This window comes from Stomoxys calcitrans, chromosome 5, assembly GCF_963082655.1.
Source record: "Stomoxys calcitrans chromosome 5, idStoCalc2.1, whole genome shotgun sequence".
Taxonomy (NCBI): domain Eukaryota; kingdom Metazoa; phylum Arthropoda; class Insecta; order Diptera; family Muscidae; genus Stomoxys; species Stomoxys calcitrans.
Window position 1 is genome coordinate 141069610 of NC_081556.1, and position 17563 is coordinate 141087172.

General features: G+C 38.0%; 1 protein-coding gene across 1 annotated transcript in view; it reads right to left on the minus strand.

Moving 5' to 3' along the window:
- Positions 1–668: 668 nt before the first annotated feature.
- LOC106080745 (sestrin homolog) overlaps positions 669–17563 on the minus strand; it is a 111784-nt gene continuing 94889 nt past the window's right edge. Inside the window, exons 4-8 of the mRNA XM_059369211.1 lie at positions 8511–9225; positions 5441–5741; positions 5187–5370; positions 5013–5123; positions 669–1255 (exon numbers count right to left, since the gene is read on the minus strand). Coding sequence (XP_059225194.1) covers positions 1169–1255; positions 5013–5123; positions 5187–5370; positions 5441–5741; positions 8511–9225 — 1398 coding nt within the window. The 3' untranslated portion in view covers positions 669–1168. The remainder of the gene's footprint in view (positions 1256–5012; positions 5124–5186; positions 5371–5440; positions 5742–8510; positions 9226–17563) is intronic.

Consider the following 17563-nt stretch of genomic DNA (forward strand, 5'->3'; position numbering starts at 1 on the left):
CAAGTATTTTAAGGTTTAAAAAGTAGTTTACATTGGTTAAGATACTTTAAAAAAATTTGTATTTCTAAAACATATGTTTACTTAAATTTAGGTTTTTGAGTTTTTTAATATACAATTTAAAAAGAAAAGGGGAAGTGATCTTTTTTCCCAAAAACATTACAAAATTTTATAAAAAAAACTAAGGCCAAAGTTGGATTTTTGGATATCTTTAAAAATGTAATTTCAAAAAAAAGTCTTTTTGTATATATAGGCATATGTGTTTGTGTGTTTTAAGATGTATTTATAACATTTGACATTTAGTTAATAAAATATTTAATTTATAGCTCATTTATATTTTCACAATAATAATTTGTTTTTTTTTTCATTGTTAACCTTGGTTTGGATTTATGTTTTTAGTTTTTTTTTTAATAAAAATATTTTCTCTTAGCCAAGAAAAAAATGTTTTCAATGAAGAAACCTCAGTCTCCAAAAGAGTACATTCTTTTTAATTTTTGTTTTGTATGCTTTCTCCTCCTAGTTTTTTAAAAAAAATTTTATCACTTCACTGCTGTTAATGTATAAATTTGGTTTCAGTTATTATTTTGTTTCAGTTGTATGTAGGTAGGTGTCAGGGTGGTTCTATGATTTTTTCCAATTGTAAAAAAAAAAAATTAACATAGATAAAATATTTGTTTTTGTTACTTGTAAATCTTGCATATAACATTAGTTGGTTGTTTTTTTGTTTAACATTTAAAAAAAATATGTATGTATATATTTGGGTTGTAGTATGTGGTTGTATATATATGAATATGTAAATAAAATTTTTTCTTCTTCTTCTTATATATGTTCGGGTGGTATGTGTTATTGTTTTTTTTATTTTCTTCTTTCATTAGTATTTAAAATATATCATATATATGTTTGTGTGTGTATGTTTGTTGGTAGATATTAATATTTGTTGTTTTAGTTTTTATTTATTTTTAACAAAGTTTCTGTTTTTTTAATTGAGTTTTATACATATTTTAACATTTGTTGTTGTTTTTTTTTGTTTTTTTTTTTCTTTGTAAATGTGTATGTTTTAATGCATGTGGTTTTGTATGTGATGTGTGTATGTAGGTATTTAATATTTTAAAGATAAAAATATTTATATATATGTATGTATTTTATTTGTTTTTTGTTGCATTTTATGAGATCATGTCCTATAGCGCATTATTTCGCGCAAGGCATATAATAGTTCAGCTTGATTACGCGCTTCCATAACCATCAAATTAACATGAACCTGAAAAAAAAAGTAAATAAAAAAATCGTCAGAAACAGGAAATCAAAGAAACAAAAAAAAATATTTATGAAATTAAATTAATTAGTGTTTTGATTTAATTTGTTTTCGATTCAACTCATTTTATTGCTTCACATACGATCCATAATTTTATGGTCTCCTTACTGTCAAACAGTAAATAATTAAAAATTAAAATGTATGGAGGACATTTTTGTAATTGAATTCACCTCAACTTAAAGAAAATGGAAATGCAAAACTTCCATGTAATATGAAATCATAAAAGTTGGCAATGTTGGTATAAAACTTGGACTAGAACAACATTTTTTGGCGGTAAAATCTTGTAATTCAATTGCAAAATGCCACATACACCCTCTCTCTCACACCCACAAAGAAAAACAAAATATTCCACACTCAGTGCACTGGAATTATGCATGCTCATTTGATGTGAACCACTACACCGCATTCACTGTGTAGTTAACATTACTTCAAATTAATGTCATTCTCTCTCTCTCTCTCTCTAATATTGCTCTTGCTCTGCTATTCCAAGCATGTGAGCAAGGCGTTTTTACTTGGTGTAAAACTTGGACAAGTAAAACATCTTTTGGCGATGAAAGCTTGTAATTCAATTGCGAAATGCCAAACTCTCTCTCGCTCTCACACACTCACAAAGAAAAACAAAATATTCCACACTCATTGCATTGTAATTATGCATGCTCTTTTGATGTTAACCACTACATCGCATTCACTGTGTAGTTTACATTACTCCAAATTAATGTCATTCTCTCTCTCCCTTTCTCTCTCTAATATTGCCATTTCTCTGCTATTCCAAGCATGCGAGCAAGGTGATTTTAACTGTTGTGTTTTACTGAGAGCTCTGTTAATTGCAACAGCTGAGTTTCATTTTAACACTAACATTGCTAGCTCATTTTTTTGAAAACATGTGAGCAAGGTGAGATTAAGTGAGAGCTCTGCTTATTTCAATTGCAGAGTGAACTTTATAGTTAAAATCTGAGTAATAAAAAATCAATTGGTATCATTAAAATGACTAAGAGGTGAAATACAACACAGGCTATTACTTTGAGAATGACGATTGGTGGTGTGGTGGATATGGCAGCTTAATCTAAAAATAGATCGATCTGGACCATATTCGGTATAGAAATTGACGGTCTTAACACAACTCAGTGTGCCAGGTCTTAATGGGGGCTACGTCAAAATATTCTATGATCCCATCTTCGAAATAAACCTGCCAATGGTCAAAAAAGAACGACGGAAGGACATGGTCTTCTTCGTTCAAACGATATCTTAATTTCGACAGACAGATGGCCAGAAGTGGCTAAGTTAAATGTGGAAACGTTCAAGAATATTGTATATACCTTATAGGCAGGCCAGCGTAGCGCAGAGGTTAGCATGTCCGCCTATAACACTGAAGCCTTGTGTTCAAATCCTATCGAGAGCATGCTAACGCCATTTATAAGGTACTATGGGTGGTAAAAACTCTCCTAGATGTGCCGCACTACGGCACGCCATTCGGACTCGGCTATAAAAAAAAAAAAGATCCCTTGTCATTGAGCTTAAACAGCACTTATTGATATGTGAAAAGTTTGCCCCTGTTCTTTAGTGGAATCTTCATGGACAAATTTGCAAAATTTGCACCTTACAGTGCAGCAGATCAATATTTCGGTGTGTTACAAACGGAATGACAATTGCAATACCCCCAACATTGTTGTTGTTATTGGTGTAACCACATTTTCATGTGGAGGTGGCAATCCTCGTTAAGCTCCTGTATGTGAGCAAAATCGTTCCCCTGATTGCCCGCGACTGCCGTTGCAACTACTCCGTATGTAGTATTCCACTGTCTGGAACCTGTGGACGTTCGCAGCTAAGCTTCTCGTGACAGCAAAGAACACTACACGGATGGGACCTCAAAGTTCCAGCTTGTGTGGTGCACACAGCTATCCCGTGCCGTGCCCAACATTGGATAGGAGTAGTATCCAATGTCCAAAATTGCTCGACTCCGCAGACCCGGTTTCATAGTTGTATTTCGTCATAATGTATCCACATGGGCTCACGACTGTAGGCACTGCAAGTCATATGAAGGCAGTACACGATTGGCATCAAACAGTTAATAGACTTGAAGTTTTCTGGACCTCGATGCCGATGCGCCACTACTCTGGTATAGGGTATTATAGCTTTTTGCGTTTGTCGGTAATGCTAAGAAGGAGTAAAGCAGGATCCATTTTTTGTATAACGGTGGGTTTAGAATTACTTTCTGATTTGATTAAGTCTGTCTGTTTGTCCGGCAATCTGTCCATGTTTTCTTGTAACCATTACAGGTCGCATAATGACAGGTTCGTCTGTCTGTCTGTCCTTCCTTCTGTGTGTCTGCCTGCTCGCCTGTCTATCTGCCGTCTCTGTCTGCCTGTTTATTTGTCTGTCCGACCGTCTGTCTGTCTTTCGGTTCATGTAATCTTGTAATCACCACAGGTCGCATGACAGGTCCGTCTGTCTGTTCTGTCTTGTTGTCTGTCTTTCTCTCTGTCTGACTGTCTCTCTGTCTGTCTTTCGTTCTGTCTGTCTGTCTTTTTATCTTTCTATCTATCCATCTGTTCGTCCACCTATCTGTCTATCCGTCTGCCTGTCCATTCATTCTTGTATTCTGTTTTCTACTTGTCTGTCTGTATATCTGGCTGTCTGTCCACCTGACTGCCTGTCTATGTTATCTTGTGGTTATCACAGGTCGCATGATGGCAGGTTCGTCTGTCTGTCTTTCTATCTATGTATCTGCCTGCCTATAGCCTGCTTGTCTTTCTGTCCATCTGTCCGTCCATCTATCTGTCTGTCTATGCATTCTCTTGTAGTCACCACAGGTCGCATAATGACAGGTATATCTGTTTGTCTCTCTATCTGTCCGCCTGTCAATATCTCCGTATGTCTGTCTATTCTTGTAATCATACAGGTCATCACAGGTCGCATGATAACAGGTCCATCTGTCTGTCCATGTATTCTTGTAATCATTACATTTCACATGATGACTGATCCATCTGTCTGTCTTTGTGTCCAAATTTAGATATAGCTCACATATAGGTGAATCTTTCATCCGATGTGCACTTTAATGTTTGCAATGGCCAAAATCCTTCTCCGATCTTAGCAGAATTTTTCATGAAGTGTTTCCCGTCTTAATTAGATTAAGATATATCTTCTCTCATATATACCTTTCATCCGGTTTGGCCTTTTATAGGTGTAGCAGGAAACGATTTTTACAAATTTTTGCTTGCGGTATTTTATTTGAGGTTCCATTGTGATATATCATACTTATGTTAGATATCTTCCACCATAGCTCTGAGATTACCATATCCGCCTGGATTGTAGGTTGGCAGTTCAAGTTCCAGTCGGACAAAATCATTACAAAAAATTTTTTATCACTAAGATCGTTGTTTTCAATGGCGGTCATTTTCCATTTTTCAACTTTTCTAAGGCCCTATTTAGTCTCTCGTGAGGGTATATCGCCCAGTGGCAGGTTTTCTTCACTACCGAGGCACTTATTAGACGAAAACAAGATATCATTGTTTTCAACTTTCTTGTGTGCCAATTTAGTGACTTACGCGATAGAAAATGTTTGCAGGGTGTTTGCATTCAATAACTCCACTAACATAGTACATACTGACATGAGGGTCACCCATGCGTATGAGTTATGCGAATGTGATTATACCACATAACGTATATGACACCATGGCTACTATGACAATAACGTCTTTCTTACCTTTTCACTGTCCTGCAGTTCAAGCAAAATGCTATCATAATCTTTAGTTGTAATTCTTTCAGGAAAACAACAAGCGGTCTTGATAAACATTTTCAAAGGACGATCCAAAAGCTGATAAATAGAAAGTGAATTAGAAAAAACTGTCCACTAAAAATCAAAACATTTTCAATTTACCTGGTTAACTTCACCATAATCATAGTCATCATGGCGTATACCATAAATACATTGGATATAATTCCAAATGGCACGACGAAATTTCGATGTATCAACATTCTTGACACCGCCCATGGTGAAATAGGTCAAATTATAAGCACATCGGAATTTATTATCCAGCAAAGTGCCCACATCCTCATAGAGGCTAAAGAAGGGGAAAATAAATTTAAATAAAAATAAAATAATAAATATTTTTTGTATTTTAGTTATCATACCCATTAACCAATGAGTAGCCATGATCATCCCAGGAATAGTCTTGAATGCGAAATGTATTGGGTATATTTTCTGCACCACGTCGTGCAAAATCCTGATATGTGAAATTCGGGTCTTCAATGTAATGCGAGATGACCGGTGGTATTTCGGTGGGGACTATCGTGGCGGCAGCGGGTAATTCGGCAGTTTGCATTTCAACATTCTTGAAGCGATTGCTCAGCTCGGCTTCGCTACATTCGTCCTGTTTCTGAGATAAGACCTTCATGCGTTCCATGAGGGCTTCAACGGTAACACTGGGTTGAGCTGTAAAAAAAATTAAAAACAAATTTAAAAAAAAAAAACAAAAATAAATAAAATAAAAAAAGGTAAAAGAAGTAAAAACCATTAAAAAAGGAAAAAATTGAGAAAAAAAAATTTTAAAATATATATATATATATATATATATATATATATACAAATAAATTAAAAAGTAATATAAACAACTAACATGGCATTATGTTCGGCCGGGCCGAAATTTGGATACCCACCACCTCGGGTATATATGTAAACCCCCTGAAACTAGACCTAAAACTACCCACTGTTTCATATTTCAGCAAAATCGGGTAATAAATAGGGCTTTTATGGTCGGTCTATATGGCAGCTATATCCAAAATATAGTGCGTTCTGAACCACATTTGGGTCAGAAGTTGGTAGGCCTAAGCCAACTCACTGCTTTAAATTTCAGCGAAATCGGATAAAAAATAAAACTTTTATAAGCTTCAGACCCTTTATCGGCAGATCGGTCTATATGGCAGGTATATCTAAATATAGTCCTATCTGAACCATATTTGGGTCCTATATTGGGACGCCTAAAACTACCCACTATTTCAAATTTCAGCGAAATTGGGTAATAAATAAAGCTTTTATGGGCTTCAGACCCTTTATCGGGAGATCGGTCTATATGGCAGCTATATCTAAATATTGTCCGACCTACCCTAGTCCGACTCACCCTATAGTCTTTAAAAATAGATATATTGAGCTGAAACTTTGCACAGATTCTTTTTTTGGTCCATAAGCTTGTTAAGTTTGAAGATGGGCTATATCGGACTATATCTTGATATAGCCCCCATATAGACTGATCCGACGATTTAGGGTCTTATGCCCGTAAAAGCCACATTTATTAACCGATTTTGCTAAAATTTGGGGCAGTGAGTTGTAGTAGGCCTTTTGACATCCTTTTTCAATTTGGCCCAGATCGGTCTAGATTTGGATATAGCTGCCATATAGACTGATCCGACGATTTAGGATCTTAGGTCCATAAAAGCCACATTTATTATCCGATTTTGCTGAAATTTGGGACAGTGAGTTGTGTTAGGCCCTTCGATATCTTTCTGCAATATGGCACAGATCGGTCCAGATATGGATATAGCTGCCATATAGACCGATCTCGAGTTATAAGGTTTTGGGCCTGTAAAAGGCGAATTTACTGTCCGATTTTGCCAAAATTCCGGGCAGTGAGTTGTGTTAGGCCCTTCGACATCTTTCTGCAATATGGCACAGATCGGTCCAGATATGGATATAGCTGCCATATAGACCGATCTCGAGTTATAAGGTTTTGGGCCCGTAAAAGGCGAATTTACTGTCCGATTTTGCCAAAATTCCGGGCAGTGAGTTGTGTTAGGCCCCTCGATATCCTTCTGCAGTATGGCACAGATCGGTCCAGATTTGGATATAGCTGCCATATAGACCGATCTCGAGTTATAAGGTTTTGGGCCTATAAAAGGCGAATTTACTGTCCGATTTTGCCAAAATTCCGGGCAGTGAGTTGTGTTAGGCCCCTCGATATCTTTCTGCAATATGGCACAGATCGGTCCAGATTTGAATGTAGCTGCCATATAGACCGATCTCTCGATTTAAGGTTTTGGTCCCATAAAAGACGAATTTACTGTCCGATTTCACTGAAATTTGGGACAGTGAGTTGTGGTAGGCCCTTCGACAGCCCTCTTCAATTTGGCCCAAATCGATTCAGATTTGGATATAGCTGCCATATAGACCGATCTCTCGATTTAATGTTTTGGGCCCATAAAAGGCTCATTTATTGTCCGATGTCGCTGAAATTTGAGACAGTGAGTTGTGTTAGGCCCCTCGATATTTTTCTGCAATATGACACAGATCGGTCCAGATTTAGATATAGGTGCCATATAGACCGATCTCTCAATTTAAGGTTTTGGGCCCATAAAAGGCGCATTTATTGTCCGATGTCGCCGAAATTTGAGACAGTGAGTTGTGTTAGGCCCCTCGATATCTTTCTGTAATATGACACAGATCGGTCCAGATTTGAAGATAGCTGCCATATAGATAGATCTCTCGATTTAAGGTTTTGGGCCCATAAAAGGCTCATTTATTGTCCGATTTAGCCGAAATTTGGGACAGTGAGTTGTGTTAGGCCCCTCGATATCTTTCTGAAATATGGCCCAGATCGTTTCAGATTTGGATATAGCAGCCATATAGACCGATCTCTCGATTTAAAGTCTTTGCCCCATGAAAGGCACATTTATTGTCCGATTTCGCCGATTTGGCCCAAATCGGACCATATTCCTATAAAGCTGCTATGGAGGCATAAATTATGCATTTTTCACCGGATTATGATGAAAGGTGGTTTACATATATACCCGAGGTGTTGGGCATCCCAAGTTCGGCCCGGCCGAACTTAACGCCTTTTTACTTGTTCTTTACGTCTTTTTGTTTATTCATTTTTTTTATTAATTATAGTTTTTATCTCCGTTTTTATTAAAATTCTAAAAGTAATAAAATCGAAAATTGGCCTATCTTTGGTGCATACAATAGCCACAAAATGTAAGTCCCCTATACAATCCAGCACGGTGTCACTCTTAGTTAATGGCTTTTCAAACCCACACTCCCAATTGGATGGGATTAGTTCGTTACGATCAAATGATTAGCCGACAAATTGGTTGGGACACCTATAATTTGTTTTTTGTTTTTGTTTTTTTTTTCTCTCGCCTTATAATCTCACAAATGTGGCGAGACATTTCACTTGAGATGCGGTTCAAATCCATTGGCCCACTAACTTACCATTCATCTTGGTCACACCGTTGGCAGCAGCAGCAATGGGCGTGGAGACGGACGCGCAAGCGGCAGCAGTTGCACCACCTGCTCCGGCAACGATGCCACCAACAATTCCACCTGTGGCACTGGCAGCCACAATGCCAGCAGCGGCGGCAGCTGCAGCAGCCCCTCCTTGAACGGAGGCTGCGATGGCAGCGGCAGTGGGCATTAATAAAATGTTATTTGTGGCATTGTTATTGCAATAGATTTGATGATTATGATGATCCATGCCGTTGTTGTTATTACTATTATTGTTGTTGTTGTTGTTCAAAGTGATTTCACTTAATACAGTCTTTTGTGGTTGTTGTTGCTGTTGTTGTGGCGGATGCATGGCCGATCCAGTTGCAGCTGCAACTGGAACACCCATTGCACCCCCAGCTGCATGCATTAACAGAGCGTTCATATCGACCCCACCACCAGGGACGACAAACATGCCAGCACCAGCTCCAGCATTATAGAGTGTTTGTTGTTGTTGGTGTTGTTGTGGCATTGATGATGATGATGATGATGAAACGACCATTGTTGCGGGTGCTGTTTTCAGTTTAGGACTAGACAAACCATCGAGTTTCTGTGTCAGACCGCAGGAGAACACAAACGACGACAATGAATGAAAATGCGATAACAACACCATGGCATGCACGACTTCCGATAGAGACCAACTGTTCTTGCCCCGAGTTAGACTCTAAAAATAGATGTGGTGAAAAATAAAACATTAAAATGTGTAAACACATAAAGGAAATTATTAAAAAAAAATGCTTAAAATAAAGCATATGTTTGGAATAATGCACAGAGCAAAATTTTATGTCTAAAACTAAAAAAACAAATTTGTAAAACTTGAAAGTTTTAAACAAAATATTAATTTTAATAGAAAATTTTGAGTTTAAAGCAAACTTGGGGAAAATATGATTTTTGTTAAAATGTTAAATAAAACCTGACATTTTTTTCTCAAAATATGATTTCAAAGGAAAGTATGTCAGATTATATTATTATGGATTTTTTTTTGAATTATAAGACTCGCAAGACCAAAGTATTGGGAAACGAACCCCCAAACCCCCGCACTGGTTGTTGGTAGAAGGGTGATTGATTTTAGTCTTGTAAAGATATGATTTGGAGGGCCATCGTAGAGCAGAGGTTAGCATGTCCGCCTATGTCGCTGAACGCCTGGGTTCGAATCTTGGCGAGAACATCAGACAAAATTTGTCAGCGGTGGTTATGCCCTCCTAAAGTGCTGGCGACATTTGTGAGCTACTATGCCATGTTAAAACTTCTCCCCAAAGAGGTTTCGCAATGCGGCAAGCCGTTCGGACTCGGCTATAAAAAGGAGGCACCTTATCATTGAGCATAAAATTTTAATCGGAAAGCACTCGAACTGAGTGCTGTCCGATTCCCCAGTTCCTTAGTGGAATGTTCATGGGCAAATTTGCATTTGCATAGTTATGATTGCTATAAAATTGTGATCAAGCCTTACTTTCATAAAAAAGTTCGTCGTTTAGGCGAAGAGGAAATACTAAATCTGAAAAAATCTTTCATATTTGATTCCTACATTAAAAAAAAAACATTTGTCACATTTTGAAAAAATTTTCAAAAAAAAAAAATTTTTTTTAAAATTTTATTTCTCTGTGTACCAGAATCGCCGTCATAGAAAAATTAAAATGCATCATATCAAGAGTGTTGTAATAGTCTACAAAAGAAAAGAAAAACCGAGAAAATGAAAATAGCGCTGAGATAATTTCCGTTTGAAAACATGCGCCGTTAACTTCTTGGCTTATGATAATAATTGACCGCAAGCTTGGCTACGTATGGTCACACGATGAATATAAGAGCCAAAGAAAAGCAAAAATAGAAATCGAATTGCAGGTTTAAAGGTTAAAGGCAGGTTTGCAAAACAAAAAGGAAAGGTTAAAATATCATAGAAATAATTAAGTATGAGAATTGCCTTATCTCGCCTATAACTGAAGATTTTGGAAAGATTTTCATAAAAATCATAAATTTAAAAAAAAAATTAAAAAATTGAAAATTTTGAAAAAAAAATTTAACATAAAAAATTGTTAAACAAGTAAAAAGGTATTAAGTTCGGTCGGGCCGAACTTTGGATACCCAGTCCCCTTATCGGCAGATCAGTCTATATGGCAGCTATATCTAAATATAGTCCGATCAAAACCATATTTGGGTCGGATGTTGAGAGGCTTAAAAAATAAAGCTTTTATGGCCTTCAGACCCTTTATCGGCAGATTCGTCTATATGGTAGCTATATCTAAATATAGCCCGATCTGAACCACATTTTGGTCAGATGTCGGGAGGCTTAAAATAAACCACTGTTGCAAATTTCAGCGAAATTTCAGCGGGTGATAAATAAAGCTTTTATGGTCTTTAGACCCTTTATCGGTAGATCGGTCTATATGGCAGCTATATCTAAATATAGGCCGATCTGAACTATATTTGGGTCAGATGTTGATAGGCCTAAAACTACTCACTGTTTTAAATTTCAGCGAAATCTATTAAAAAATAAAGCTTTTATGGGCTTCAGACCCTTTATCGGGAGATTTATATTAATTTTGTCATTCCGTTTGCAACACATCGAAATATCCATTTCCGACCCTATAGAGTATATATATTAACGATCAGCGTAAACATCTAAGACGATCTAGCCATGTCCGTCCGTCCATCTGTCCGTCCGTCCATCTGTCCGTCCGTCTGTATGTTGAAATCACGCTACAGTCTTCAAAAATTGAGATATTGAGCTGAAACTTTGGACAGATTCTTTTCTTGTTAAGTTTGAAGATAGGCCATGTAGGCCATATAGGCCGATCCGCCGATTTAGGATCTTAGGCCTACATTTATTATCCGATTGCAGAAATTTAGGACAGTGAGTTGTGTTAGACCCTTCCAAATTCTTTTTCAATATGGCCCACATCGGTCCAGATTTGGATATAGCTGCCATATAAACCGATCTCTCGATATCTGTCCGTCCGTCCATCTGTCCGTCCGTCCATCTGTCCGTCCGTTCATCTGTCCGTCCGTCCATCTGTCCGTCCGTTCATCTGTCCGTCCGTCCATCTGTCCGTCCGTCCATCTGTCCGTCCGTCCATCTGTCCGTCCGTTCATCTGTCCGTCTGTATGTTGAAATCAGGCTATAGTCTTCAAAAATGGAGATATTGAGCTGAAACTTTGGACAGATTATTTTTTTGTTCATAAGCAGGTTAAGTTTGAAGCCATGCAGGCCATATAGGCCGATCCGCCGATTTAGGATCTTAGGCCTACATTTATTATACGATTGCTGAAATTTGGGACAGTGAGTCGTGTTAGACCCTTCGACATTTTTTTTCAATATGACCCACATCGGTCCAGATTTGGATATAGCTGTCATATAAACCGATCTCTCGATTTAGTGTCTTGGGCCCATCAAAGGCGTATTTATTGTCCGAGGTCGCCGAAATTTGGGACAGTGAGTTGTGTTAGGCCCTTCGACTTTCTTCTTCCATTTGGCTCAGATCGGTTCAGATTTGGATATAGCTGCCATATATCCCGATCTCTCGATTTAAGGAGTTGGGCGAATTTATCGTCCGATGTCGCCGAAATTTGGGACAGTGGGTTGTGTTAGGGCCTTCAACATACTTCTGCAATATGGCCCAGATCGGTTGAGATTTGAGATCATATAGACCGATCTCTCGTTTTAAAGTTTTGGGCCCATAAAAGCGCATTTGTTGTCCGATTTCGCCGAAATTTGGTATGGATTTTTAACTGGATTTTGATGAAAGGTGGTTTACATATATACCCGAGGTGATGGGAATCCAAAGTTCGGACCGGTCGAACTTAACGCCTATTTACTTGTTTTTCAATAGCGTTAATGCTTGTGTTTGTGCCACACAACTTCCAGGTCTGCATTTTTATAATGCCACATACAGAGGGCACTGAGAACACTACACTTTTTAGTTCTAAATTTAGTTTTATGGTAAACTAAATGTCATTATTTTGAGAAGTCATGACTATGAAATGAAAGACTCGTTCATTCCGTTTTAACTTCGAGAGCAATAAAGTTCAGTCTTCGTAAAATCTAAACATATATCGTTTTTTTTTTTTTGTTAAGTCATTGTGACTTGGTATTAAGGTTACTTTTTTACATACATAACCCAAAAACACATTTCGAGTCTTAAGGGTTTTGGACTTTCCAAACTTCCAAAAAGAATTTCTATCTTTCAGGAGGCCATTATCACCCTTTCGTTCACAGTCCACTGAACCCCAACGTTTTCATGATCCTTCAACCCGGATTTTGGCTAACCTAAAAGACGTGAAATCTGGAAAATCATCCAAATCAATCCCTGCAGTTCACAAGGAAAACCAGGTAACCTACATGCCATTGTCGTACAAAATTTCTTCCTACATAAGTTTAGAAAGTACGAGCAACATTCTTTTTTTGTGAAGGTCAATTACACAAAAATTCATTTCCGTGAAAGTGATTTCAATTTCATTGTAAGTTCAATTTTTTCCAAGAAATTGATACTAAATTCTTTCGTTTGCTTGCTTATAATATTTTGCTTAAACTTCTGGCAATTACAACTTCAAAAAAATTCGCTGAATTGGTTCACACATTTCAAACCAATCTCCTTATCAAGTGTGTCAAATTATTTTGCTTATTTCAATTTCAATCCTCTTAAACACAAAAACTTTGATCTTGATTTATAAGAAGACAAAGCACAGTAATTACACTTAATGGTCTCCAAAGGCTCTACTTGACAGTTTTTTTGTCGTATATGGTACATTCGTGTTCATCATAGTGGTTATTAAAAAACAAGCAACAACAAAAAAAATACTCTTTACATCATATTTTTTCCTATCCATATTCCAATCGATCACCACAGAATCAATCATCCACGTTGATTTTCATTCCTTTTTGATAAAAGTTGTAGGTACCTACAGACTACCCATCCCTTGTTGTTTCTTTATTCGCTGACTACACGAGAGAACCACAAGCAGTACCAGTACCAGTTTTATAATTTTTTCTCACCATACTACAATCCCTCCGTCAAGAACTAGATTTTGTAGCTTAACCAAAGCTAAGCTACACGTTGTCTCCCACATCAGGTCGCTCGAATGTTGATGATTTTTTGCCTTTTCGTCTTATTCGTTGAAATTTCCAAACTAAGTGTGATAACATATAGTGTAGACGAGCATGTGATAGATTTTATAAAATTTCATTTTGACTTGATGCCATCGAAATAAATAAAGGAATTAAATGAATATTTGGATGTTAAATTTATTAAAATTTCATATTATTCGAAGAGAAAAAAGATTGAGCGATTGAAATATAACCGAATTGTCAAATTTGGACAAACATTTAGTGCATTTGGTATTGCTGTTACTGTTTTAGAAAGTCCACGTGAGTAGTGAGCAGTTTGCTGGTAAAGAAATAGTAGACAATTGAATAATTTTGATAATTGAGACTATTTAAATAGAATAGTGGAAGAAGAAGAACAGCATTTCGCTAATTGATAAAGCAACTTTAGAAAAATTCGATGAAACCACACAATTGAGAAGAGAAATCAAAGGGCCAGGTGAAAGAAATAATTGTGTTGGATAAAAGTGTTTATAATTGATATTTTTGATGCTGCAGTCTATTCTAGTGGATACAACCAAACAAATTTTTTGATTCCTCTTCGGTGCATTAGTAAGTACGACAATTCCAAAGTCGTATATTAACCAGACTGTCCTTTGTGCATTAAGTTTCCGATATTTCGTTTTATTTTTTCAAAGTGAAATAACAATTAGAATCAAATTTTTAATTCCTTGTTTCTGATACGAATTACATTGCAGACAATTTTTAGTGGAGTGAATAGTACTACATACTGTGTTCTTCATAGTTGGCTATATAGCTATTGTTTGGACGTTTTAGAGTTCTTAGACGTGGAGATTAGCTTTTTTTTGGATCACCTTTGTTCGGTTTGCCCTCTTGGGATCCACTCACTTCCTTCAGAACATCGATTCTGGTAGAAATTTCCTTTGTAGTAGTGGCCCGTATAATTTGCATCGAATTTTCCTTTTTTTTTGACATCCGTTGCTAGCGAAAGATTTTTGATAGAACAGAATGGCCCTATCAAACTTTATCCAAATATCCGATGCTTTAATCGAGTTCAATGCAGAACTCGAAAGCGAACTTCTGCACCAGTCCGCGATCCACTCCTTGGAGGTTCATCGGGACGAGTTGAGGGAAATATGGCAGAGAGTTAAACCAAAGTATGAGGCTAGCTTGGCTGAGTTAGCCGCTGCTGACGATAAGAGGGACATAGAAACCCTGAAAGCGCGGTATCAGACCACTTATCGAACTTACGTTCATGGCATAGCTAAAATAAGTGAGGTTATAGAATCCAAAAGGTCCTCTGCTGTTTCTCCCCCCAATCCAACGCGGTTGGAATTCTCTTCGAGTCCGAATGTAAACCTACCTCCTTGTGACACCGACCTCTTTCACGGGGATTACCTCTCCTGGCCATCGTTTCGCGACCTTTTTACTGCCTTATACATCAATAACACGAGGCTCTCCCCTGTCGAAAAATTATTTCACTTGAATTCCAAGACTCGCGGTGAAGCCAGGGAAATAGTTCGAAAGGCACCTCTCACGAATGAGGGATTTGAGTTAGCATGGAGGGCGTTGGAGGTTAGATTCGACAACAAACGTTTACTACTGAACAGCCAACTTAAGACCCTTTTTAATTTGCCAGGAATTACCGTTGAATCAAGCGAGTCCATAAAGCAGATTCAAAGTACTATAAATGGGATTATAGCTTCACTAAAGCTCTATAGTATAGATATCAAGAGTTGGAACCCCATTTTTGTGTATGTTTGTTCCATGCGTTTGCCTGAGATCACATTGTCCCTGTGGGAGCAATCAGTCAAGAATAAAAGTGACTTTCCATCTTGGACAGAACTTGATTCCTTCTTGACATGTCGATTTCAGACATTGGAGACGGTGAGGGATTTCGGTTTTCCCAGCACTTCTCAATCGATATCAAATTCCAAGAACGAGAACGTTGGCAAATCAATGCCAAAGAATAGCTCCTCCAAAAGAGTGAATTCGTATCGAAATGGTGTTGTCATTCCAAATTGTAAGTTATGCCCCAATGAAAACCACACCATAAGATTGTGTTCGAAATTTCATAATATGACCTACGCCGATAGACTGACAACCGTGAAGCAGTTAAAATTATGCCTTAATTGTTTTTCTAAGGGACATCTTGTCAAAGACTGTAAAAGTGCATTTAACTGCCAAAAATGCAACAGGAGGCACAACACTCTACTGCATCAAGACTGCAATGAGGAAATGGAAATTCCCGAAACTGATCAGAAATCGATACAGTCCACTTCCAATGGTGATTCCATTGTTCCCATACAGTCTTGTTTCGCAGCCAACAGCAAGACCGTGCTGTTGGGAACGGCCATGGTTGGTATCCGACATAATGGGGAGATTTTCAAGGCACGAGCACTTTTCGATTCTGGGTCGGAAGCGTCTTTCCTGTCAGAACACCTTTTCAACTTGCTTAAACTAAAAGCACGCAAATTTATGGCTCATATATCCGGCCTTAATGGCACCCTCTCTGCGAAGGCTCAGAAAATATGTATGCTTCAAATCACTTCTCCAATGACTTCAGGTTTTGACCTGGAGGCTCCCATTATGGTCATTCCTAAGCTAACATCCTCACTGCCTACTTTTTCTGTATCCGAGGAAATGTTTTCCACACTTCCTGACATCCACCTGGCAGACCCTGAGTTTTATCGGTCATCGTATATTGACATTTTGATAGGGGCAGATCTGATTCCGCAGGTCATGTTAAATGGCATTATTAATCCAGTTTGTGGGTCTCTTTTGGCCCAAGAAACAGTATTTGGTTGGATTCTGACCGGTCCCATTCCAAAAGAGCCTATTTCAGTCTTCCGCACTACTGTTTCACTTCCAGATGATATCGCCTTAGATGAACTAGTTTCCAAATTCTGGGAACTGGAGGACCTCCCTAGGGTTAAACCTATTTCCGATATGGACAAGTATTGTGAGGACATGTTCGTGGAAACCACCACCAGAAACGAGGCAGGCCGGTATATTGTTACGCTGCCATTTAAACCCGAATTTCCTTCCGGTATTCAACTCGGGCAGTCCCAAAAGATAGCTCTTTCTCAGTATATAAGAAATGAGAATCGGCTTCTCAGAGATATTGAGCTCAAGAGGCAGTACGATGCGGTTCTGGCAGAGTATATTGAATTAGGCCATATGAAGAGGGTAAGGGACATTGATTTCACTCCCAAATCCAATTTTCACTACTTGCCACACCATGCTGTTGTTCGTCCAAATAGCGTTACTACAAAAGTTCGTGTAGTGTTCAACGCGTCAAACCCTACCTCTAATGGTATGAGTTTGAACGACGTCCTCCACCCTGGTCCATCTTTGCAGAAAGATCTGTGCACTTTATTACTCCAGTGGCGATTTTATAAAGTGGTTTTCAATAGCGATATTGAAAAAATGTATCGCCAGATTTGTGTCCATCCGAAACACACTACATTCCAGAGAATTCTCTACCGAAAGTCCCCTTATGATGAAATCGAAGAATTTGAGCTACAAACGGTTACGTTTGGGGTAAATTGTGCCCCATTCTTGGCTCTACGCACAATTCAGCAACTGGCTACAGACGTAAGGCTTCAATATCCGCTTGCAAGCGAGATTTTGGAATCGTCGATGTACGTCGACGATGTTCTTGGGGGGAGTCATGATATTTTGTCCGCAACTAAGACCCAGAAGGAACTCATTTCGGCCTTGGGGACAGCCGGTTTTTTATTGAGAAAATGGACTTCTAACTCTAAGGAGTTCCTAAAATCCATTCCAAAGGACCATCTTCTGAATTCCGAATTTCTTGAGTTTGAAGATTCAAGTAAGGCCAAGACTCTGGGTGTTCGTTGGAACGCGAAACTTGATGATTTTTATTTCGTAGCCGGGCAATTAGACGCAAATTCCGATCCCACTAAGAGGAATATTCTTTCCA